At 32.3% G+C, this 23,989-nt stretch overlaps 4 protein-coding genes across 13 annotated transcripts in view; 3 read left to right on the top strand and 1 right to left on the bottom strand.

Moving 5' to 3' along the window:
* The first annotated feature begins 234 nt into the window (after positions 1-234).
* On the top strand, positions 235-5,268 carry LOC100176327 (dol-P-Man:Man(5)GlcNAc(2)-PP-Dol alpha-1,3-mannosyltransferase-like). The gene is made up of 9 exons (XM_002121159.5): positions 235-399; positions 689-799; positions 1,909-2,045; positions 2,157-2,293; positions 2,853-2,994; positions 3,243-3,448; positions 4,199-4,269; positions 4,577-4,712; positions 5,003-5,268. The coding sequence occupies exons 1-9, from the start codon at positions 237-239 to the stop codon at positions 5,163-5,165; spliced, it is 1,266 nt and encodes a 421-aa protein (XP_002121195.2). The 5' UTR covers positions 235-236; the 3' UTR covers positions 5,166-5,268.
* Positions 5,269-5,760: 492 nt separating this feature from the next.
* Positions 5,761-10,752, bottom strand: LOC100183358 (cleavage stimulation factor subunit 1). The gene is made up of 8 exons (XM_002126897.4): positions 10,492-10,752; positions 9,549-9,647; positions 7,777-7,911; positions 7,371-7,532; positions 7,189-7,315; positions 6,741-6,916; positions 6,324-6,524; positions 5,761-6,255 (listed from the first exon to the last, which is right to left on the bottom strand). The coding sequence occupies exons 1-8, from the start codon at positions 10,657-10,659 to the stop codon at positions 6,019-6,021; spliced, it is 1,305 nt and encodes a 434-aa protein (XP_002126933.1). The 5' UTR covers positions 10,660-10,752; the 3' UTR covers positions 5,761-6,018.
* A 1,289-nt stretch (positions 10,753-12,041) lies between these two features.
* On the top strand, positions 12,042-17,301 carry LOC100185732 (protein artemis). 6 transcript variants are annotated; one of them, XM_002126800.5, is made up of 10 exons: positions 12,042-12,357; positions 12,422-12,504; positions 12,565-12,658; positions 12,727-12,847; positions 13,085-13,278; positions 13,839-14,024; positions 14,085-14,213; positions 15,564-15,666; positions 16,128-16,220; positions 17,251-17,301. In XM_002126800.5, exons 1-9 carry the CDS (start codon positions 12,085-12,087, stop codon positions 16,130-16,132), a joined length of 1,188 nt encoding a protein of 395 aa, XP_002126836.1. In that variant the 5' UTR covers positions 12,042-12,084; the 3' UTR covers positions 16,133-16,220; positions 17,251-17,301. The 6 variants fall into 6 exon arrangements, with proteins under 6 accessions (XP_002126836.1, XP_026695666.1, XP_026695668.1 ...); XM_026839865.1 differs by having other exon boundaries at positions 16,128-17,187; XM_026839867.1 differs by lacking the exon at positions 15,564-15,666.
* Positions 17,302-19,259: 1,958 nt separating this feature from the next.
* LOC100178652 overlaps positions 19,260-23,989 on the top strand; it is a 15,509-nt gene continuing 10,779 nt past the window's right edge. For 3 of the 5 annotated variants that reach the window (XM_026839870.1, XM_026839871.1, XM_026839869.1), the window contains exons 1-5: positions 19,260-19,395; positions 20,964-21,121; positions 21,179-21,358; positions 21,449-21,553; positions 23,386-23,569. In XM_026839870.1, the coding sequence (XP_026695671.1) occupies positions 19,332-19,395; positions 20,964-21,121; positions 21,179-21,358; positions 21,449-21,553; positions 23,386-23,569 (691 nt within the window). In that variant the 5' untranslated portion in view covers positions 19,260-19,331. Of the gene's footprint in view, positions 19,396-20,963; positions 21,122-21,178; positions 21,359-21,448; positions 21,554-21,680; positions 21,739-23,385; positions 23,570-23,989 lie in introns of those variants that run through there. The other 2 variants (XM_026839872.1, XM_026839874.1) reach the window with 2 other exon arrangements.

The raw sequence follows: 23,989 nt of genomic DNA, 5'->3' as shown, positions 1-23,989 counted from the left end.
TGTTACAACTGATTAATTGTACAAGTAACTGCAGTAAGCTCATAAGCTGAGTTTATCAACATATATTAAAATATGGCGATAATTATAAATTCTGTTTTTAATAGTTTTAGTTTGTTGAAAAAATATTTTTGCTGTCAAAATTGATGTTCTGTATGGCTATATGTTTGCAACCACAACAGTTTTTATTGAAATTGACTTTTCCTTTATTTTTTACTTTCAATCCTTGGTAGTGCAGCATGCCTGTTAAAAATAGGGGTAGTGTAGTTTTTGTTACAGCTCAAAAGTTGTTAAAGGAAGCAGTACAATGTTTTTTCAATCCTGACAAAACGTGGTTGGTTGGATTATTTCTCTGTAGTGTGGAAGTTATTTTAAACCTTTGTGTCATTAACACTGTAAAATGTAAGTATCTTCACTTTGTATATTATGTCTGTATATTGCCCTCTTATCTAGCGGCAGGTCAAAGTGGTTGCTCATCCTTTAACCAGAGGTGTTGGGGGCTGATGGCCTGATGCTGTGAAGCCCTGGACGCTAATTGTTTTAGTGCAGTGGGTAACACCATATTGTCCAATATGTCAACCATACTTTTAAAACTATCACTTACAACTATGTTTTTTAGAAACGCTTTTCCACATGATGTGACAATTAATTAAACAACGTGTTTCATGTGGCTTTATTCTTTTGTTTTAAGTCACAGAGATTGATTGGATTGCTTATATGCAAGAAGTGGAAGGATTTATAAATGGAACTTATGATTACATGAAATTACAGGGAGATACAGGTCCCCTTGTTTATCCAGCAGGTAATTAAAAATGTTTTTATCAATATTAACTTTAAAATTTTAGGTTTTTCTGGTTATTTTTGTGATCACTTGTAATTTGCTGACTTTTGCAAAAATAATTTAAGTGAAAGTCATCCTGACCAGTCTCATTATCTTTAATTGCATTAGTTTTTATTTTTAGTATTTTTCCCCTCCCGTGTGCGACATTGCATGTGGCTAAAAATAGAGATGTGCGTCAAAAAAAAGAAGATGCTCAATCATGAGCTTGGGTTCGACTTGACGCATCTTTGGTTAAACTACCGAGAATGCAAAGTTAAACTATGACCTAGGGACGCACAAGACACTTAACAAACATTGCTCTAACCCAGTGGTTACAAAAGGGGTTGTCCAGTACATGGGCGCCTAAGTTTTGATTGTCTAGGTTAGGCAAACTCATAGTTACAAATGTCAACTACTTATTACATCATACGTAAGCTAATAAGGTAATTAGCACACTCGCACATTACGCACTGGTTAGGGTTTAACTTTCGTATTACTCGTTACGCAGCACGTTGAACGTATACACACAGTAGTAGCGGTTGTAAAGTATTGAAAGATCGCAAACTTGCAGGCGCAGGCACACAAAATATCCTACGATCTTTGTTTCTATCACAATGGCGATTGTGAGGTAATGTAACATCCTAGGTTGGGATTAGGCAATACGTAGGTTACGATAATGGATTACATCACAATGCCGTTTGTGACGTAGTGTATCGCCGCAAGTTGGTATTTCTTACCTTGCGATAACGGATGACATCACAATACAGCTTGTGATGTAACAGTTACGTTGGTGAGTGTATGTTTAACTGGCATTAAAAGTTACGTAAATTTGGCCAGAACTAGAGCTTCAATCGTGGACGCATAATGGTTTAACTTTATGAAATACGTTAATCGTTTGCGTTTGAATATCTTATTATGAAGCAATTAATAGGCAATGTGCCAAATTCCAGGTTAGGCATTTGCCTAACCTGTCTGACCGCGTTAGGCGCCTATGGTCCAGTATGTCCACTTTAACAGTCATACAGAGAAAACAATTGCGGAACCCACACTTGTTTTATAAGAACAACTTATTTATAGTTTTTTATTCACAGGTTTTGTTTATGTATACACAGCATTGTATTATGCGACTAATCATGGAGCAAATGTCAGAATGGGTCAATACATTTTCTTTCTTATTTACCTAGTCAATCTATATTTTGTTTTAAGAATCTACAACAAAACAAAAAAGGTATATATGTGTGTGTGTGGTATGTTGTATGTGCCAACTTCATGTATTTCCCTCCTTAAAATTACTAGGTCTTCACTGATATTAGTTACACAGTTCATCCATTACTTTCAGTGCCCACCATACGTGATGATATTTATGTGCTGTACATCATACCGTATTCATTCTATATTTGTTCTTCGTTTGTTCAATGATCCAATAGCCATGTTGATACTTTTTATCTCAGTGAATTTGTTCATGGAGAATTACTGGTGAGTTATTTAGTTTTAATAGATAATGGATATACATATATAAATCTTATGAAAACCATACAAAGTATCCGTTTATTTGTCTGGATTAATAATAGTATTGACGGATAAGTAAATCTCATTCATGTAGTTATCCAATTAACTTTATATCAAACTGTTCAAAAAAATTTTTGTTACTTGTTACTGGGTCTTTTGTTACTTGTTACTGTTCAAAAAAATTTTTGGTTTTGTTACTGGGTTACTAATTTGCATTAAAGCAATTGCCATTTGCCACCATTTCAAACTTACTATTTGTGTTTCCATGTTCTTGTTAAATCATGTTACGCTTATGTGCAAAACTTTCTTTTAAATGTTACAGTGCGTTTATTTTTATAGTGACTAAGTGAAATCTTTTGTATTAAAGTTTTTTTACATCACATGTCAGACTAGCTGCATTCTATGATTAAGTAATTAAATTAAGCATATATTGTATACAATTATTTAAGACGTTTATCTTGTAGTTAAAAAGTTTAAACGAATTAATTTGTACCAAGCAAGTAAGCATTTAATGTTATGCTTGCAGGATTTTTGGCTCATTCTTTTTTAGTTTTGCTGTTTCTGTAAAAATGAATATTCTGTTGTTTGCCCCTGGTCTGCTACTGCTGATGATTGAGCATGGGATAAAAGCAACTGCTATTAATTTAACTATTTGTGCTGGACTGCAGGTAATTTTTTTATTGTCTGAAAAAAAGCGAAAGATTTGCCAGTAAAATTATATAAGTTAGGCTGTCAAAAACAAAAAAATCTGGAAACTATTCGGCATGTATTGTGGGAATTTAGGTTTTTTAAAATTTTGGTTTGTTATAAAAAATCACTGGTGTAGAATCACTGATGTATGGTATGCTGCACTTAAGCCTACATTGAGAGTATGCAGGCTTAAGTAGTTGAAAATATTTACCAACTTCTATTTCAGGTTATTTTAGGAACGCCATTCCTTCTAAATAATCCAATTGGATATATAGTTCGGTCGTTCGATTTGAGTCGACAATTTATGTTTAAATGGACCGTAAATTGGAGGTTTATTTCTGAAGAATTATTTCTTGATCGGAAGTTTCATTTAATCCTTCTGCTGTTTCACTTCTTGCTTCTTTGTGCATTTTTTGGTTGGAAATGGCGAAGGTATAATTCCTATATATTATGATCATATAGACATTAAGAGGCGCCGGTATTAGTTAGGTGAAGAACATGTGACTGTGAGGTTATATATTAGTTAGGTGAAGAACATGTGACTGAGGGTATATACAATGTGACGTTATAATAAGAGATGACTTTGTTGTGCAAAGCTGCTTTGCACATGTATATTCAACATGAGAGCGTTTTTCTCCCTGCAAGCAACATAACAATAGTTGATTTTACAAACGATCTATTATGTTTTCTCAGCCAAACAGTATGTTTGTTGCAACTTAGAACAAAGTAAATTAAGTAGTAATTAAAACATCGAATATTTGCAACAAAGTACCCACTGATGGTTTGATACTATCAATTGACGTTTTCATTGATTTCAATGCATAAAACATTGGTTGCTGTTTTACATGTTTTTGTTAATCAGATTATATTGAATAATGAGTGGCTGTGGTTCAAGTTCAACCAAATTTTGGTATTCGGAGTATCTGTGAATTAACTTTACAATTACAGTTAGCTTGGTCTACCTTTCTGTTGGTTTGAAAACTTTTTATTAATTAATGGGACAGTCACGATTTTGATATCACTGTCCAGCAAATACCTTTTTCTTTTTTTTTTTTTGCTTGGGTGTTGGTCACCTCGTTGGGCCAGCAATGGGTTTGGCATGCCACACCATTAACCCATGACATGGCGCTTATGCATGTATTTCATATAACACGGTTAGTTCAATTTTAAAACATTTTACAGGAATTCTGTTAATAACTCGAAACCTCACATGACAAGAACAAATATGGAGATTTGTCGATTGAATACTAATCATATCCTTTCATATACTATGTGGTTGGGTTAATATTTATCTTGGTTAAAATTTGTAACAAGAAATATGTCTGTAATTAAACGGTTGCCATGTTTACAATTCTAAAAATTGTTTTATTAATCAAATTAAAACTGGAAGTGATAACTATGTTTTGTAATTTCTACTTTGCAGTTATTGAGTTACGCTTTAAACTATCCGATTACAGTTCGAGTTGTAAAATGGATAAGATCTAAGTCAATTAAACTTTTATAAAATTCATACTTGTTTTTTTTTGCAATATACCATATATTTTCTTAATAATTTGATACATATAGCATATGTTCTGTTCACAAGTAATTTCATTGGAATATGCTGCAGCAGATCTTTACATTACCAGTTCTACGTATGGTATTATCACACCCTTCCATATTTACTGTGGTGCACTCCCTTCTCATCTCCTTTTAGGTGCCAAACCTATTTTGCTTAGTAATATAATAAACAGTTTAATATTAGTACCAGTATATTAAGCATATGACTAAAACCTATGAACGCTACCAGTAAAATAAGACCAAGTTTGCAACAAATATCTATTTTCAATATTAATGGTATTATGATCGTATCATTTGATACGGAAAACATGTAGAAGTTCCTTGTTGTAAGATATAAAAACCATCATTAATATTTAAAGTTTTTATTTAAATCTGAGCTACAATTTTAAAATCTGACAGTTTATTTTTCTTGTACTTTTGCTCTAGGTTGCTTCTATTTGGATTGATTGAAATGTGTTGGAACACTTACCCGTCAACTACTATAAGTTCTCTATGTCTTAATGTTTGTCATGTAACAATTTTGATTGGCTTGTTGTACGAGCAATCCAAATACGAAAAAAATACCAAAAAGATTTCTAAATTAAACTAAGATTTTAGTTTTATCCTGTATTTCTAAATTTATTGTTTGTAATACAATAGAGATCTTGTCATAAATCACATTTAATAATAATGAAAAGTATACCAGGTTACTGACAAAGTTACTTTATTGTATTTTGGAACCAACTTTTTTTTGAAACTATTTGATATTAAAAATAAATACAGTATTCAGAATCCACATTTAGAAATGTAAAATTTCACCTAAATCATTACCTATCTAAATTTAGTCTTAGTTTCAAACTAATTAATTAATATCTGACCTACCACACCAACCCTACTCACTTTAAACATACAATGTTAGATCACAACAATAAAACTTCTAACCCTAACTCATTTATTCACAAAGATTCATCTAAAACCCCTCACCAAGTATTTTATTCACAAAGATTCATCTAAAACCCCTCACCAAACATATTGTTTTAGCTTACTCTCACTCTTCTTTTTGCTTGCATTTTTATCTCCTGCATGCCATATTCTGATATTTAACCCGCCTCTTTTATCCACATAGCTTCTTTCTTGATGGCCTTACATTTTAAGGCTCATAGTTTAAAGTTAAGTAGGCGTAATCTTAGGTAAACAGAATCAGGTTTTATCAAAAAAGTTTCAAACTGTTTTAATTTTCTTGAAAATATTATGGATATGAATTCAACCACTTAAGTTACCAACATTATTTACTTTATACCTTGGAATATTATCTACACAAGACTAGTGAATTTTATCTCAACCGGGTGTAGTTTTTAATGAGTTTCATGATGGGAAGTGGTCAAACCAAGTTCTGCAGTTATTCTTGTTATCATAGCAGCAACTATGCACTTCAATATGTTTAAAAAGATTATGAAGGACATTTACTCCGATAAAGGTGACTTGTACCAAAATCGTGCTCGGAAATCTTCGCTAGATGTAATAAAAGCTGCAATAGTTGGTGAATGTGCAATTCTCCGTGCAGGACCTTGATGACCAAGTGATAATAATCGTTGTCTCTCTCCTGTCCGTGCACACCAACAACACAACGATACAGTTTGTTCATCCGGAAAGAAAACATAATCCTCAGTGTGGTTAAAAACTGCTTGAGCTTGATGGGTCTGTTACAACACATTTTAATGTTATATATAATAATACCTATGTTTGTTTTTTAATAAAAATAATTCACCTGCTTTCCACTTAACTCGGCTCCAGTGTATACAAGAACTGGATGGGTCGGTGCAGCAAGTGACCATAGTCGTGCTACACTGTCTTTTCCACTTGTTAACAAATATTTACCATTACGGGAAAAAACAACAGAACAAACATCGTCACCATCATGAGCATCTGGAAACTTCATGATACAGCGACTACTGACACCATCCCAAATCTAAAACAACAGTAAAGTAATTTAGAAAGAAAATATGGTAAAACTAACTTGTGGTAAAGATAAGGTAACAGTTTTACTACACTTGTAATTATAAAAAAAGGAAAAAAATAAAAAAATCAGCAGTGGAAGTGCAACAATGTACAGAATTTTCCATAAGATACAAAGTCACTAAAACTTGTAAGTTCTTTATAAAGTTTGTAAAATACTAAAATTTACCTTGATTTCTCCATCCTTACTTCCTGATGCATAATAATTTCCTGTTTGGTTGTATGATATACAATTGATAGGCCCCTTGTGTTGATCTGCTGGATGGCAACTTACAAAACATTGAAATGTTTCAAGATCGTAAAGTCGAATAACAGGATGATGTGTTCCAACCAAAATAAAATCACCTAAAAATAAATTATTTTTTTTTGCCTAATGTTTAATCTTAATGTGTCTATAGTAATCACATAAAAGTACCTGATCTTAAGTAAACAACAAAAATTAAATCCCTGTATTTGTTATTCAAAATAAAAAACGATTATACTTAAAATGCAATGTTATTATAGAAAGCTAATCCCACAATAAATTTAATCAGTATGCTTCCAGTAACACATGGAACAGCTCCACAAATTTAAATGCGCAAATAATAACAAAGGAAAAGTATTCACTAAAAAACAACCTGCTGGATGCATCGCCAATGTTTTAACTCTCTCCACTTCACTGATTGCTTTTGTTGCTCGTTTTGCTGAACTTTTGGTAAAATCAAAAACTTTTACTGTATAATCCCTTGAACCAGACACAAGTATCTAAAAAGAAAAAATCAGTTTTGCTGCATATTCATTAAATATTTGCAACATATACTTGTTGGGTTGGATGAAACTCAATGCAAGTTATCTCATCCACATGATCATAGAGTGTCCGAATAACTGGATGGTCAGCCATTCCACCGGCTTGTGATGATTGTTCCATCATATTATTTATATCCGATGGCAGAATACTCTTTGCCAGCATTCTTTCCACATCCTGTGTAAACACAACATTTATTTTATATAAAATCATTTATTGTTTTTAGTAGGACGCACAAAGTATTTTTATTTGTCCATTCCTTTTTAAAGTCATAGTTTTGCTCTTGACTACTTTAGATCTTCCATTACAATATTTGACCTAGTGTTAATACAACAAGTGAATCTTAACAGTGCAAAGGCAGCACTGGAGAAAACTAGAAAAATGTTCTTCCATACACAAGCAAAACTCTAATAAAACTTACAAGAACTTTGATCGAAGTATCAACAGAACCAGTTGCAATATATTGACCATTCTTAGAAAATGTTGCAGCTCTTGTTGGTGCTTTGTGTGCAGTGACATAACAAGTCTCATATTGAACAGCTTCAGGAGATAAAATCTTAAATTGCATTTAAAATAAGTTTGGTGAATTTTATTTTTTGTCTCTTTTTTTTCTTTTTTGTCTCATGATTCACAAATCATATCCAATAACTACTAACTAAAAAACATGAAACATCTGTAATTCTATATATTATTATTAAACCTGTTTTACTATCCAATAACCACAAACAGTAACACTTTATATATATTATAATTTAGTACGAGGAAAATTTTGCACAGTATTAATAGAACATCTAATAAGTTATATCATGTCTAGCAAGAAAATAATAAAGGTGGGGAAAAGGGGCATGAACAAAATAAACAAAAAGTGTGGTGACAAACGGCTGTAGTTTCGGGCTAAAGAGCGTGGTTTACAAGATGGTTTTAAATGAAAATATACACCTAATAAATACTATCTGTGGTATATTTTTGTGAAAAAAAGTTTAGTTAAATTATGATACGATCTGTTTTAATCCATCAGCTGATTTGGACTTTGCTAGTGGAAACTGAGTTTATGTTTGCAGCAAACCACACTGTACCGTCAAAATAGCATTTTCTGTGTTTGTTTTAAATTAAGAAATATGCGCAGGTAGAAATTAATGATTTTTTATATTGTGTGTGAGTGTATTACACTATTTAAATTTGTCAGTTTACTTTACGAAACTTTGCAATAATTTAAAAGTGTGTGATGTAGAAGTATTTGATCTGATGAAGTGACATTAGTGAAGACCCTGGTCCACTTGCAACAGTTATTGTGCAAACGCTTTTCAGATAAGATATCCTAAAAAAAATTTGATCTCGGAAATACCGCTGACTGCGCCACTGAAAAGACTATTATAGACAGTCTATACCAAAGAAAACATAGATATCAGCAAGTAAGGATAAGGCCGCCACTTTGTTTCCCTGCTTTACCATCGTTGAATTATACATATATATATATATATTTAACACATTTGGCACTGGCATTGCATTAATTTTAAATATTTTAGTTTAAAAAGCGAATGCATGAGTTTTGGCTTGTGAAATATTGAAATATTTTCAATTTTGATGCAGCATAAGTGTTTCCCGTCTCCTATAATACAACTATAAAACAAAAATATGAATGAACTTCATTGAAGGTCTAAAAATCAGTTAAAATATGCAAAATATTCGTCTGTCGAATATATCCATGCTGATGCATGCATTTCACGCCTCATGTGGGAAACAAGATAGCGTCCATTATTTGTTGTTTTTAAACAATGACTGTCCTTACTTTTTGTATATCTATTTACTTTGGTATATAAATATATCACTACATGTAAATTAAAAATGTATCGGTCAATCTGGATTTAAACAGAACATTCAAATGTCAAATATTTTTGCACAGTATTGAAATTGAGTTTGTAAAAAATATTGTAAACTTCATTGTACCGATATTTATTTACCATGAGACGAAAATACAAGACATCATCAAAGTGTGGCACAACAAACCAAACACAGTAAATTTTTAAGTATTACATAATGCATGGCAACAACACCAGCAGAATGTTTACACAAGTTTCGATAAAAGAATAATATAGAAATAATAGTGTAATTTACATACACCGATTTTTTATATGGTACTGAAAATGCCTAAGTTTAAAAATTAGATTGGTAACAATGTTAAAGAAAACTCACCTGAACTTCGTTTTCAAACTCCAAATCTATTCCTCGTCCAGGTGGAATTGATTCAAGAACATTAGGAATATACGATTGATCAGTTTTATCTTCTTCAACCTGTGGTTCATAATCGGTACAAATATATTATTTAGATTTTATAGTAATGTAGTTTGAAGTAAAGCCCTTGGTTTAATATCTTTCTCTTGTACGAGCATTTAACATGAACTCTAAATGGTAATCTAATAACTACGATAATGCATGCCAAATCTAAACACAATAACTGTTCAGATTTAAAGTTGTATAATTCAAACCATTAATCGTAATCGATGCAATAATTTAAATGATTATAATTATATAATTTTCGTTGCATAAACATACAATAGAGTTATGCTTACAAAGACTTTTAAAATTTAATTGTTTCTTTAGTTTACCGAAAAAAATTGCATTTTCTTTAAACCCATTGCTATTTTGGACATAATGGCAGCTATAGAAGCGGGTACCCTTTGGTTACGATGCAGTGTAATGAATGAATGAATGCAACTAACTTTATCCTTGCGTGGCCGGAAAACGACAGTCGTTATCACACGGGTTAAACACCTCATGTCAGCTTACGAGTTACCATGTATGTAAATTTGTGGGTGATTATTTTTTTGGAGATTTTTTTTATGTATGGCTGATAATTTGGACAACCCACTAGAGAACACTGAAGCAATTGCCGTTAAGTGTCTAGCCCAAGGACAAATACGACAACAATGGTAGCAGCGTCGAGCCTTGAACCCCTTACCTCTGGGTTACAGGCAGGCGCGCTAACCACTGAGCCACGGCGCCAGATAAAAGTTAATAGTTTAGAAAATTTGTTATTCAATTTTAAAATTTCGGCAAATTTGGGAATGACATATATTATGTAAAAAAGTAATATGCAAAAATTTAGAACAAGAAGTTTTTTAAATTATAAGTTTACCTGTTCCAAACCAATACTATATGCTTTAAAGAGAAAATCTGATGATGTACATGGATTAAATGGCTTTACTTGTGATGTTAACGATTTTGCAATCGCCATGTAACCATCATTTTGCAACTGTCCAATAATGGAGCGATACATTCTCTCTCTTTTTTTAATAGCGTCCATTGTACAGTGTAAATATTATAACGTTGTTCAAAATTCTGTAATCATATAGTGTACTATGCTGTAGTGCATTCAAAAAGCTGGATTTCCCTTTGCCAAAAATCCCCTCCACTCATAGACATCAGTTTCATATATATATATATATATATTTAAATTTATAGGTATCTAAACAGCGTTATAATCATTAATTACCAGTTATTTGGACGATTTTATACACTCTGGTTTATTAAACTTAGCTTAGTTAAAATTAATGTATCGAATACAATCGAAAAAATATTGCAAACGGCACTTTTTAGAAGTATTGCTTTTAAACAAACAGAAAAGTAATCGGTAATTACCCCCTAATTTTAATTTTGGCGATCGTATGCAATATTATTTATGAAACTATGCTTAGTTAAAAATATTTTGTACAGTGCACTCATTTAATTGCAATTTAAGTTACATTTTTTAGCCTTTAATACGTGTTCACGCCTTTGGTTTGTGATTTCTTGTTATTTTTCCCGCCATAACATTATGACGTCATTTTGTTACCTATTATAAGGCAAACGACACAATGCAGTTTACGCCTGCAGCAGTGGGTAGGCAGTTAATTTTATAAATTTTATACCCCTTGGGCATCCGTACTGTGCGCCAGTTAGGGGAAGGGTGCTAGTAAAGAATCTCCCCCCCACCTGATTTGCTAACCACTAACCCCTATAACCACAACCACTAACTACTAACCACAAACCCCCAACCTAGGCGTTAGTGGTTAGCATATAAGGGGGGGGGGGAGATTCTTCACTAGCACCCCACTGGGGCATAACACCGATGCCTCAGGTGTATAAAATAAAGTGCCCATCACAGCAGTGTTTCATTTTGTTAGATTTTGCTACATTCACAAGTCGGTTGCGGTATTCTATACCTGGTGACCAGTGAAGTATTGCTGTCAAAAGGTTTCTGAAACACAAGGCAAGCGATATTATGGTGACAATTAATGTTTTCGTCCATAGGTAAAGCCATACTAACAAAAACAAAAAAAAATCGAAAACATAATCACCCACAAAGTGTATAGCCTACTTGCTAACTCCTAAGCTGGCACGAGGTGTATGAACATCGGTGTTATAACAATCGTCGTTTTCCGTTCGTAAGAGGACAAAGCAAGTTACAATTATTCTTTCATCTAAAAAAACTTCTGTTTACAATACTGGATTGGGTCCCTATTAAAACTACGGGTTGCGAACAGAAATGCTAAACGATCGGTATTGGTTTGTTGAACTTGTATGGGCATTTGGCATTTTTTGGTTGTGGTTGCATAGCATATCTGGGTGAATCTTCAACCGTGCGCAACCTGTAGTTATATTAGGGACCCATTTGGATTTTATAATAGATGAGATTAGTTCCAGAGTTTTAAGACTGTTTGGTAACAACTCCTGTTTTATAAAAAATACGATGAGCAGTTTTATGGGACAAATGTTAAACTATAGATTTCTCTCCATTGACCGATTTGATGGAGAAAACCTTGGCTCTTTTTCTTTTTTTCTTTCACATTGTCACACTGATCATATGGTTGGGTTAACACATGAAGCTTTCAAATATAAATTAAAATGTCAACCAGATGTAAAGTTGTTTACTTCAGAAGTGACAAAATGTCTTTTGCTTGCTGATGAAAAGTTCTTGTTTCTGTTACCAAATATTGAAGTTTTATTGATAGAAGTTCCAAAGGTGTGGCTGTGAATTTGTTGTTATACTTGCATTAAAATTGCATTTAAAATATATATCATTACAGTTGCTGAGGATCAAAACAAAGAGCATAGTTGAAGAACTCACTGTCACTTTGTTACCTGCTGGCCACTGCCCTGGATCTGTTATGTAAGTTAGAATAAGTGGGAAGAAATGAATTACCGGTATATATATATGTCTGTTTTGCAGGTTTTTGTTTGAAGGTGCTGAAGGAACAATGTTATATACCGGAGATTTCCGATTATCACACAGTTCTGCAAGTAGAATGCCATGTTTAAAAAATGTCGGTTCATCAGGTTCATTGATTAATTCATGCCATTCATTAACACAATGTTTTATCATGGCATACAGAAGGTGATTGATCATATATACGTTGACACAACATTTTGTATTGAGGAGGCATGGTATATTCCACCAAGAGAACTTTGTGTGAAGAATCTTTTAAAGATTGTGCAACAGTGGATAGTTAGAGGTTTAAATTTAACAAAAAGTTTACATAGTTTGCTGTTTCCGTGCGTGTGTAACAGTCTAGTGTGTAAGCTGATAAAATGCTTTAATTGAGAAACAAACCTTTTTTTTAAATAATGTTTTTAAAAGTTTTTACAGAATACATTACAAGAGTTTTTCTGAAACTCATGTTTTAGTTGTGAAGCAAACTTACTTGGTCATTTTTTTTTTGTCCATAAAATGTATATACATTTTTTTACAGGCAACCAATACGTCGTTCGACTAAACATGAGTGCCAAATATGGATATGAATATTTAATAGAAGAGTTACATAAAAGTTTTGGAGAAAAAATTTATTGCTCCAGGGCTAAGAACTATGATTGTCTGCCTAACATTGCATCAATTCTTACAACGGATCCAACATGTTCTCATATATTTGTTTGTTATAAGACTGAGGTCAGTTATAATACAAGTAACATTTTTACCAATCTTCTGGTTTGTATGAAATCTGGAGATCCATTTTTATTTAAATGTTTGGTTTGTAAAACTAGACTGAAGTCTTAGGTTCCATTCAGATTCCATTCAACCTTATAACCAACTTTTACACAATTGTTATTTAAGTAGAATATTTGACAATTGATCTAAATACATGAAATAATCATTTTGCTGAATAGATTGTTTTCATTCTTAATTCGCGTACCATTATTTTCAATTAGTTTTGCCTGAATATTTAGAATAGGTATACTACCTATGTCCTGTTCTCCACCACTGACCAAGCCAGGCATTGAGAAAGTTGATGAGTGGTGTTCTTGCCAATACACGGAGATATAGTATTTTTAAATTGTAACTGCTTACAACTCTTTTAATATGATACAGGCTTTTGAAGATACTAAATGTAAAGAATTGTTCAGTTTCAAAACAATTAAGTTAATTATATATCCTGCATCGCCTGCATGCTACTGTTACTGGTAAGGCAATCGATGAAAACCATTAAATGTATTTTATCCACATTGTAGATACTTGGTAATCAATGGAAGGCAAGTAAAATGGATGTTGCCGACATGTTTAAGAATGTACAATGGTTAACAATCAACCTGAGTACAATGTATTTTACAAATTGTGAAGAAGCACATGTAGTGGAGGTACAAACTAACAAGCAATGTTACAGACTTTGTTTTTCTTTTCACTCATCACTAAGTGAGGTAGGCGATATATTTAAATTTTCAACTATTTTGAATTAAGTTTCGGTATGTGTATTTCAGATTTGCAGTTTTTTGAGACAAATAAAGCCAACCCACATCCATGCAAATGTGCTTCCATCAATAAATGAAACTTTTTATTCTGTTGAAGAAAGATTGCGACGTTTATGTACAAACCAAACGCATAGCATGGTAATATTTTTATCACTTGACTTTTTGTCCAACCACAACAAACATCCAGCTGGTTACAATTTGTTATACTGTACTGGTATAGCACTTTTAGCCTTACTTAATTGCTCAACATAGTTTGTGTAGAAAATCAGCCTGTATTCGTAAAAGGTTGTTAAAAACAATAACCAAAATTGCTAAGTAACATATCAACATGGAACAAATTTGAAATTTGTACCAGATATTGAACTAAAATTAAATTAAAGAATTCGGACAAATGTTAATTATAGAAATAAGGAAAAGTTAGAAGTTAATATTACTCGCTCACTTGCAACCATAAAGGGGGCTGTGGCTACAAACCTGGTGATTGTGGGCACTGACAGTAAATCCGGCAGCATAACTTTTGAAAATCGAGGGTACACCTTAGTCCTTCCTGAAAATAAATATTTCATACTAACTACGACTTTTATTCGAAAATCGCTGCATATTTACGCTAGGTAGAATGACCTTTATTAAGGTTTCGGGGTTGATATATTCGGCTGGTATTTGTTATTCAGCAATAATCTCAATTGGGGAAACTTTGCGAAATGTTTTTATATTTACTGTGCATAAAAGCTAAACACAAGTTGTCCGTGTAACGTCAAAAACGTGTGGCGGCAATACTGTCTGTTCGGTGGACTCGCGCAGCTGGAAAACGACAGTCGTTATTACATGGGTTTAACACCTCGTGCCAGCTTACCAGTTACCATGTATGTTACTTTGAGGGTACCGCGGACGATTATTATGAGGCAAATAATGGTGTAAATCTCTACTGTTTCGTAACAAACATTCTGCTTGTCTGGAGTAAATCTTGCGTAAACTACTGGAGTAAATCTTGCGTGACTATAAACATAATATTTTCCTTAACCACGTCTTGTTTCAATATATTAAGCGTGTTAGATGCTAGAGTAATGATCCTTCTCATTAGTGTCCAACCGTTAGTTAAACCAGGTAAATTTTCAAAAATTTGAAATTTCTGTGCCACTGGTCTGTGGTTGCAAACTATTTTGTATAAACGTTTCATTCACACTGTCGGTACTCAAACGAATTAGGAATATAATTATAATCAAAACCTGGTTTAAAGATTGTTATTTTTAGTCTTAGCATGCGTTGTGTTTCATTGGCGTGCTCAATTTTTTCACTCGAAAAACCCAAACGTGGAAACACAAATTTCTCTTTAACCGTTATTTTTCTTGCGACGGATACAAAATAAATACCATGTGTTTTTGTTAAAATCCTTTAACTTTCCACAAAATTAATAATTAAAGTCAACATGTCTCTCCTTAATTTAATGGCAAGTGAAAAGAAAAAGAGTTCAAGATGTGTTTTTTTCAGCAACAGTCATACCAACCTCTTGGTTCGATACAATCAAGTAACAATCAATGTGTTCAAGTTGTGCAAAGATCTAATTCCCTTGATGTACTTCATAGCAATAAAGGTTTTAGTTTTGCTCAAAGAAAACGAAAAAACCATTCTTAACTTTGTTTCCCCAACTAATTCATAGACTATCCATTCCACATATATGGAGGTTGAAAGAGCACGTACAGCGTATGTGAGACCTGTTTAACTGCGATGTTATCGTACTGTTGGCCTCGCTATGTCTGATTACGTCAGGATAATTACCCAATACCAGTAATGAAATAAAAACCCAAATTACCTTATTATTACACTTGACTGTGTTAGTATTGTTTAAAGCAAAAACAAAGAATATAGTACGCATTTAACATTGCTTATTTTTAATATTCAGTTCGTGTGATTATACACAGCATATTTTTTTAAGGAAATTTACAAATTCAATAAATTAAATAAGTATAGTATGTGTTTGTAACTTATGTTTGAGGATAAATGTTAGAAAAGAATTATCACATGAATGGATTTTCATACGAAGTTTAATTACAGGCTAGTTACTCGAACAAATGGATGCCATTCAGATATACCTGGAAAAGGAGAAACAAGGTATGAGAAAAGTGGGAAAGCAATTTAATATCAAAGGCAAGGAAAGATGGTGTTTTCTAGTTTTACGATTTTTGTCTATTTACATAATAGTAGTAAAAAACAGCTTTACGTTTCATTTATTTGTAAAAGTTATTCATGTCTTGTAATTGTGGACTATCAGTTAAAGATGGGAAACCTTGACAAGCATTAAAAGTGAAATAACTACAGCAATGGTAGAATGGCATGATAGAAAAGGTAGTGGTGGGCATAAAGATATTTCAATAACAACAAATAAATAAGTAGATACTTCATACTTAAAAAATATGACAGATACAATTAAAAAGTGTTTGAGTTTATTAAACGATGTTTAAACACAACAATACAACCAGCCTTTACATAACAGGTAAATATGTGTCCAGCTTGCCAATTGTCCACAAAAGTTAAAATGTAAGCTCTCTAATTGTGACTGAATAAGACTTCGGGTTCATGGCAAGTTTTGGGAATGGATTCGATCGACAATCAAATAATAGAAACAAATATGTCTATACAATGACACGCCTGTTTACTGAATTGTTGGTGAAACAATTCTTGAAATGATTTATTTATATGAACCAACAAAAAGGATAATAACGAACAAAGGCAGAGAATTGGTTAATGAGGTAGCAACTTGTTCTTGCATAAGCATGGCTTAAAAATGTAAAACAGTAGAACTTTAAAAACTTGCTTATGATTAATTAGTTCGATTTACAAAGATCAATCAAAAATTATTTTATAAACTTGGAATTAAAGCATTCAATAACATCAGCCTATCACACGCAGGCAAATGGTTAAAAGAAGCGTACCAATTAATCAAAAGCATGAGCAAAATTTACAGTTTTACCGAGTTCAACAAAAGTGTAACTTTATTTGTTTAAGAAAACAGACCAACAGGGATACCAAATTTCTAAAACCAAATTTCTCCCATTGTCTTCTCCACAGAATTAACATCTCATTTCAAAGATAAATGAAATGTACTTCTTACAGGGTAGACAGAAATGGCTGTTCACAGATCATATCCAAATTAACAAAACTTGTTGTTGGTTCACAGGTGATGTTTAAAAGAGACCACTTCAGTCTAGGTCAAATAAATCAAGAAACGAATAAACAGGAGATTGTGGAGGCAGCTGAAATTAAGAAAAAAGTTGGTCAAATATTTTATCTGCAGAACAAAAGGAGAAACAAAATGTGTAGCGATATTAAAATTTCTGGTTTAGGCTATATTAAATATAGAATTGGAACAAGCTAAACAAAAAACAAGATCATGATAAAAAAACGATTGAAAAGTATCAAGTCATTTAATTTTAGCATTGGTGTAACAGTTTAAAAAAGAAATATATAGTAGGATGGGGGAAGATGGGACACCTTGTCACATGAGACTTTTTAATTTTTTTTTACGGACCCCATTTAACGATAATCAGGAAAATAATGTTACAGGATTGTTCGAAAGTAATATCACGATTTGATAAATTGCGCGACAAAGCTGAATATGCAAAATAAAAACAGTCGATTTTGGACAGGTAAAAAACTGCGAAATAGTAAGGTGCTAATTTTGAATGTCACAAAAATAATACTAAAGCTGATGAAATTTTGTAGTTTGCAAGTGTGAACGATTAAACTAGTTTCATAACTTCATAAAACAACCTTGAATATTTCGTACAGTTTGATTTTGTCTCATAAAACTAGTGTTTTGTAAAAAAACGAGATATATGCATAGGGAAAATAGACAGGGGTCAATATGACTTTAATTTGAGATAAAAAGAACAAAAAATATCGGTTTAAAGTTATATGTAAAAAGTTTACATGGCAAAGAAACTAGCACAGTCTGTTAAATTCGGTAGGTTAACTACAAGTTGAAGAATACTGCTAATGTAAATATATTTCAATTTAGAGTCCCATCTTCCACTACATTGTAGTTTTGTATGTTTTCATTGCCAAACTTTTGAAGGTTTGCATTAAATTTAATAATTTGTACCTCAGGGGTTATTCAACTATAAGATACTGATATAATAAAAAGATAATATTTTGAAAATATATTCTAAATTTGGATATTTGCACTTGGTGATAATTTATGAAAAGTAACTTGTGCCAAAAACAGAAGAGTAATACCCAATTTGTGACAAAAATGTGAACTTTATCAATTTTCTGTTATTACAAGTTTATATACATTTGTAGGATACAATATTTATCAACTGATGTTCGAACAATACTCTTTTTATACAGTGAATATAATGTAAGTAACATGTTAAAAACTATAGCAGTAGGGCAAAGAAAAGAATGTTTAAACCTGATTTTCATAGCGTACAGTATTTTTTTTGTGTTATTTACGGGTATTCCTAATAATAAATACACTTATTAATCAAAATTAACAGTGATTTTTAACTGTCCCATCTTATCCTGTATTTTTTCGAATTTGTAAAATTTCACCTGTTGTGCGGATCGCTAAATAACTCCTTGTGTGTTTTATTATATATTTTTAAATTGCTGTCAATTAATAAAGGAATGATAGAACTAATTCGTGATATTACCCAAAAACCGCAATCAATTTTGATTTGGAAAATATTTGGCAATATGTGCTTAAGTGTCCCATCTTCCCCCATCTAGAGACACATTTTTTTTAAATATTTACATATATTTTTTTTAATATTTAAAAACAGTAATCAGCTTTGACGGGCGTTTTATAAAGTCGTGACATTACTGTCGAATAATTCTGTAACATTATTTTCCTGATTATCCTTAAATGGGGGTTCGTAAAAAGAAAATTAAAAAAAAATTATCCAACAAAGTGTCCCATCTTCCCCGATCCTACTATATTTGTTTAACACCGGATAGCTGCGTGAATGTAACGTACTCGGATTTGACCACGTCTACGCAACTTACACATGTAGGCATATACTCATTCTATTGTTTTAAAATCACTACAGTATTCTAGACTATTTACTCCTTCCCCACGGCAATCTGAAATAATAGTTTTATCAGATTGGTTTTCTCTTTATTTAAATTAAATAGATAATTAACTTTTGATGAGAATGTGGTTTAGAAGGCATGCTAAATGAATCATTTGCAACCGGTTAGTAGGACTACAGTTAATGACATTAAGTGGAAAGAAGTTATATCAAAGAGGAGTAAAGTATGGCGTTGAAATATTTTATTATTTTGTTCGAATCACTTCATATTTGCTGGATTTTAATAGGAGGTAAGTTTTGCGAAACTAGAATATACTGAAATTATTTCGCCTTTTTTAATCGAGAATTTGACTATCAATGGTTACAAAAGTCGATAGTAGTTGTGTACAAGTTTTACAATAAATAGTTAGATATTGTTCATTAATATAGTAAGGTGGAGACTTTTCATTATATTTTCTCGTCTCATTTGGTAGCAAACATTCAAACAATTATAAAGCCGTATCTTTACGACTCCTGTCTCACCACAGCAGTTGTTAGTTTAACTCGATCCAGGATTTCCAGACATTACGTATACCAAAAGTGTCCCGTCTTTCCCTAGCCTACTATACATATAAAACAGATTATACAGCCAGAGTTTTTGTTTTCAAATGCCGTGGACGTAATGAAATATACGTTATTACCCATTTATATCATGTTCGGAAATAAATGTGCAACATTAACACACAATGCCTAAAACTCTAGTTGCTGCAATCGAGACCTTACTTTTACCTAAACAATTTCGGACCAATAATCTGATTGTCATTTGTAATTTAAAAAAATAATCAAATAGTTAAAAAATTTCCAAACCCAACATAAGAATAAACGTTTTGGGTTATAACTGCAAACGTGGCCTATAGTGCTCGTTAGCGGGCCAGCCTTTACGCACAGAAGTTCTGGGTTCAAAGCTCGTCGTCGACCGTTGTAGTAAAATGATTAATTAACATAGGAGGGTGGAGAAAGATGGGATACGTTTCATTCCATTTTCACATCCCATTTGGCAGTAAACAACGAACAGTCAAAACATTATTAAACCGCATCCTCACACTCTAAAAAAACTCGTGCACGACTCCCATAGACCGTTGTTAATTGTTTAAAACACGATCAGGGTATTTGGATATTATGTGCTAAAGGTGTCCTATCTTTTCCCGCTCTACTATATATAAAGTTTACATGGCAAAGAAACTATTACTATAAAAATATTTAAATTTTGCGCCTATCTTCCCCCGCATTGTAGTTTTGTAGGTTTTAATGGAAAACAATGTTTAAACTTAATTTTTAAAGCGTATGTTATTATTTCGTGTTGTTTACGTGTGTTCCTAACAATAAATTCACTTATGAATCAAATTTAACAACAATTTTAAACTTTCCCGTTTTATTCTGCGTATATTCAAATTTATAAAAATGCACCTGCGAATCGCTAAATAACTCTTCTTGTGTTTTATTTATTTTTTTTGAATTGCTGTTAATTAATAAAGGAATGATAGTACTAATTCGTGATATCCTCCAAAAACCGTCATGTATTTTGATTTTTGTAAATATACGGGTCAATACGACAATATGAGCTTAAGTGTCCCATCTTCCCTCACTCCTGTATATTTATTTGATAACACAATAAGCGTTATATATGTTATAATTTAGATGTAAAAAACTACATGGGAATCTTTACATGCGATAGCATTTATAAAACATAACTGCAGTTTAAGTATTCTTAAGCAGGCTGTTTCGGCTGCATATTGAATAAAAGTGGAATAAAATATCTTGGAATCGAATAATAAATATTATTTTATGTTGATTTAGCTTACCTAGGTTTAATTTACAGGCGTAGCATCAATGAGCATTACAAGTACTAGAAACACACCTGAATACACCGTACACGTGAAGGAATTAGTTCTCCCAAATAATATTTTAACAGAAAACACAATTGAAAGCTGGTGTGTTTCTGGGAAATGCCGGATTTCCCCAAGAACATATTTCCATGTTAGTTGTAAATTTGTATTGACCATGAACAACATTCTACCGATGTTTTATTTGTAGCAAGTGACAACCAAGTTATCGCTCGTTGGTTTCACAGACCTAAGCGGACAAGGTCACATTTTGTTGATTGACCAGTCTAACACAATATTTGATCACGTTCAAACAAAAGTGCATGACCAGCCAATGATGGTTGCAGGAGTGTTCGGTTTTTATGATCAAAGTTTTGCTGTTACCTTGTATGTAAGTTCAATTTTTTTAAACAGTTTATTGGTTTGGCTTAAGTATACATATGAGCAAATAAAATATATTTTGCCTGCTATATTTTTACAGAAGAACTCAAGTGATACATCAGCTAAAAAGATGTACATTCAATTGTATCGACCAGATCGAAGCATTCAGTGGACAACATTGTTGAACTCGGATATTTCTGTCCCAGTGAGTTTATATTAGTTGATGGATAAATTTAAAAGCTTCGAGTGGTAAAATATATTGTTAGCATAATTTAAGGCGATATTAAAAGAAACAGTTAGCTGTTATACAAAATCGTTAAACATACTCACAGTCACAGCTCAACGCAAACATTCCTGATCAACTGCGCATACGAACCCAAGTTGCTCACAGTAAGTACGCCCTGGAAACTACGCAAAAAACACAACTTAATTGGCGGCATGTGACACGCCTCAATTATGTCGGTGACAGGGAACACGCACAAATTTAATTGAGGATCCAAAATAGTACCTAGGGGGACGATGGGACACCTTTGGCACATTATATCCAAACATCGTGATCGTTAAACAATTAACAATGGTCTACGGGAGTTTTAAGAATACGGTTATTGAGAATTTTATAATTCCTTGAATAATCTTTGTTTACTACCAAATGGGAAAAGAAAATAGAAAGAAAATATGTCCCATCTTCCCCCACCCTACTATATAAGTTATGTGGACTACAAATACTGAAGAAAAACAAAAATATATCTTTGGGACTAAAAAAGAAACCTAAGTTCTAAATATTTTAAAAACTTTTGTTAGTGCAAATTAGATACTCACGTCAAATCCGATATAAACACTGTGTAGGCTATAGTACAGTGGGGGAAGATGGGACACTTTAACACATATTGTCCAATATTTTCAAGTTCAAAATACATGACGGTTTTTGAGTAAAACAACGAGTTAGTACTTTCATTCATTTATTAATTGACAGCAATTAAAAAATATACATTAAAACACACAAGGAGTTATTAGCTGTCCGCACAACAGATGTGATTTTACAAATTTGAAATCACACAGGATAAGACGCGACAGTTTAAAATCATTGTTAACTTTGGTTAATAACGGGGTTTATTATTAGGAATACACGTAAATAACACGAAATAATACTGTACGCTTGAAAATCAAGTTTAAACATTCGTTTCCTTTCCTTATTGCTATAGTTTTTAACATGTAACATATATACATTATATTATTGTATCAAAATTCATTAAATGGCGGTCCGTAAAAAGAAAATTAAAAAGTTTCGTCTAACAGTTTCCCATCTTCCCCCACCCTACTATATAGATCAGCGCAAAAACTGTTACACTAAGGGTGCATTCGATTAACCAGCATAATCTAAATAAAGTAATAAAAAATAAAACGTTTAAGCTTAGTCTATAGACCAAAAGTCATTCTAATGACTGAGGACATACTTGTGAACTAAACCAGAACGACCAGTTCTGATCAAATATGGACAACGTAAATTTTAATCACTTACTGGTTTAAATCTGCATAATCATTACATAATTCATGAATAATTATTGTGGTTTGATTATAGTTGATAGATGTGAACTTAACAAGAACAAATGTGTAACTGTGTTTCTTTGCAAGTTTCGGTGTGCAGCACATGTGGTTAAATCCGAATTAAACGAAATCAACCACGAGTTAACCTAACGAACTTGCATCTCCTATAACAAACATATAAATGACGATGTTCCAAACAACAAACAACAATGACGATTTTTCAAAAAAACACGGCCGCGCTTGTGGTAATCGACTTTGTAAATTGCGCTATAGTTTATTTGTATTGTCATCATGTTTAGTAAAATTTAATTACAAAATGTATTAAAAAAAATTGTTACGATTACAATCAACACATCATCATTTTTTACTATACCCTTTACAGATTTAGTTTAATTTTTTGAGGTTTTGTTCATATTTCACACGTTGTTAAAATATGTTCTACATTCTTTGCATAACAGATTGTATTCCATTAATCATATCATCTTCGTACAGGATCGGAATGTTGGAGATTTTCGAATGTCGTATGGAAATGGATTTTTCATTGTTTATTTTAGCGTGTATGGTATCGATAACTTTGCGAATGCTACCAATGGAGAACAAGTTAGTTTCGTTGATGATGGAGGAAACTTAAAAACAACATCTTTTCCTATTCCAGGACAAGAACACGTCAAAACAGGTTAAAATACTTAAACCAAAACTTAATTCTTGTCATTGCATGGGCAGCAGACAAACTTTAAGCAGTATTCACACAAACATAGGGATGCACATTACAGAATAATTAGGTATTCTAGGATATCCTAGAATACTTTAATTCGAATCTAGAATTCCGAATCTAGAATTTCGAATCTTTTTATATTTATAGGAAAAAAAATGTTACCCACAAAAGTCAGTTTATTGACCCTTTCATAGCAGCCTTGTTGGGTCATGAGCTGTAGAATGATCAAAAATTGTACTATTGGGTAGTTTTTGCGTCATGAAACGTATAGCAGGCTATAAAAAGACGTTGCGAAACTTTTACTCCCAAAAGTCCCACAAACACAAAATATTTTGTTTCAAAATTAATAAGTTTCAAAAATTGTTAATATAGTATATGAGA

The sequence above is a fragment of the Ciona intestinalis genome, unplaced genomic scaffold, assembly GCF_000224145.3.
Source record: "Ciona intestinalis unplaced genomic scaffold, KH HT001063.1, whole genome shotgun sequence".
Taxonomy (NCBI): Eukaryota; Metazoa; Chordata; class Ascidiacea; order Phlebobranchia; family Cionidae; genus Ciona; species Ciona intestinalis.
Note: the sequence above shows the minus strand (reverse complement) of the source record. Positions and strands in the feature narration are given on the sequence as shown.

Coding starts and splice junctions, on each gene's coding strand:
- LOC100183358 (XM_002126897.4), bottom strand. CDS start 10,659: ATGGACGCTATTAAAAAAAGAGAGAGAATGTATCGCTCCATTATTGGA. Junction 9,648..10,491: donor ATAGTATTGGTTTGGAACAG/GTAAACTTATAA, acceptor TATGAACCACAG/GTTGAAGAAGATAAAACTGA. Junction 7,533..7,776: donor ATACTTCGATCAAAGTTCTT/GTAAGTTTTATT, acceptor GTGTTTACACAG/GATGTGGAAAGAATGCTGGC.
- LOC100185732 (XM_009862149.3), top strand. CDS start 12,085: ATGAGCAGTTTTATGGGACAAATGTTAAACTATAGATTTCTCTCCATT. Junction 12,659..12,726: donor GAATGCCATGTTTAAAAAAT/GTCGGTTCATCA, acceptor CATGGCATACAG/AAGGTGATTGATCATATATA. Junction 14,025..14,084: donor TTCACTCATCACTAAGTGAG/GTAGGCGATATA, acceptor TGTGTATTTCAG/ATTTGCAGTTTTTTGAGACA.
- LOC100176327 (XM_002121159.5), top strand. CDS start 237: ATGCCTGTTAAAAATAGGGGTAGTGTAGTTTTTGTTACAGCTCAAAAG. Junction 2,294..2,852: donor TTGTTCATGGAGAATTACTG/GTGAGTTATTTA, acceptor TTATGCTTGCAG/GATTTTTGGCTCATTCTTTT. Junction 3,449..4,198: donor TTTGGTTGGAAATGGCGAAG/GTATAATTCCTA, acceptor AACATTTTACAG/GAATTCTGTTAATAACTCGA.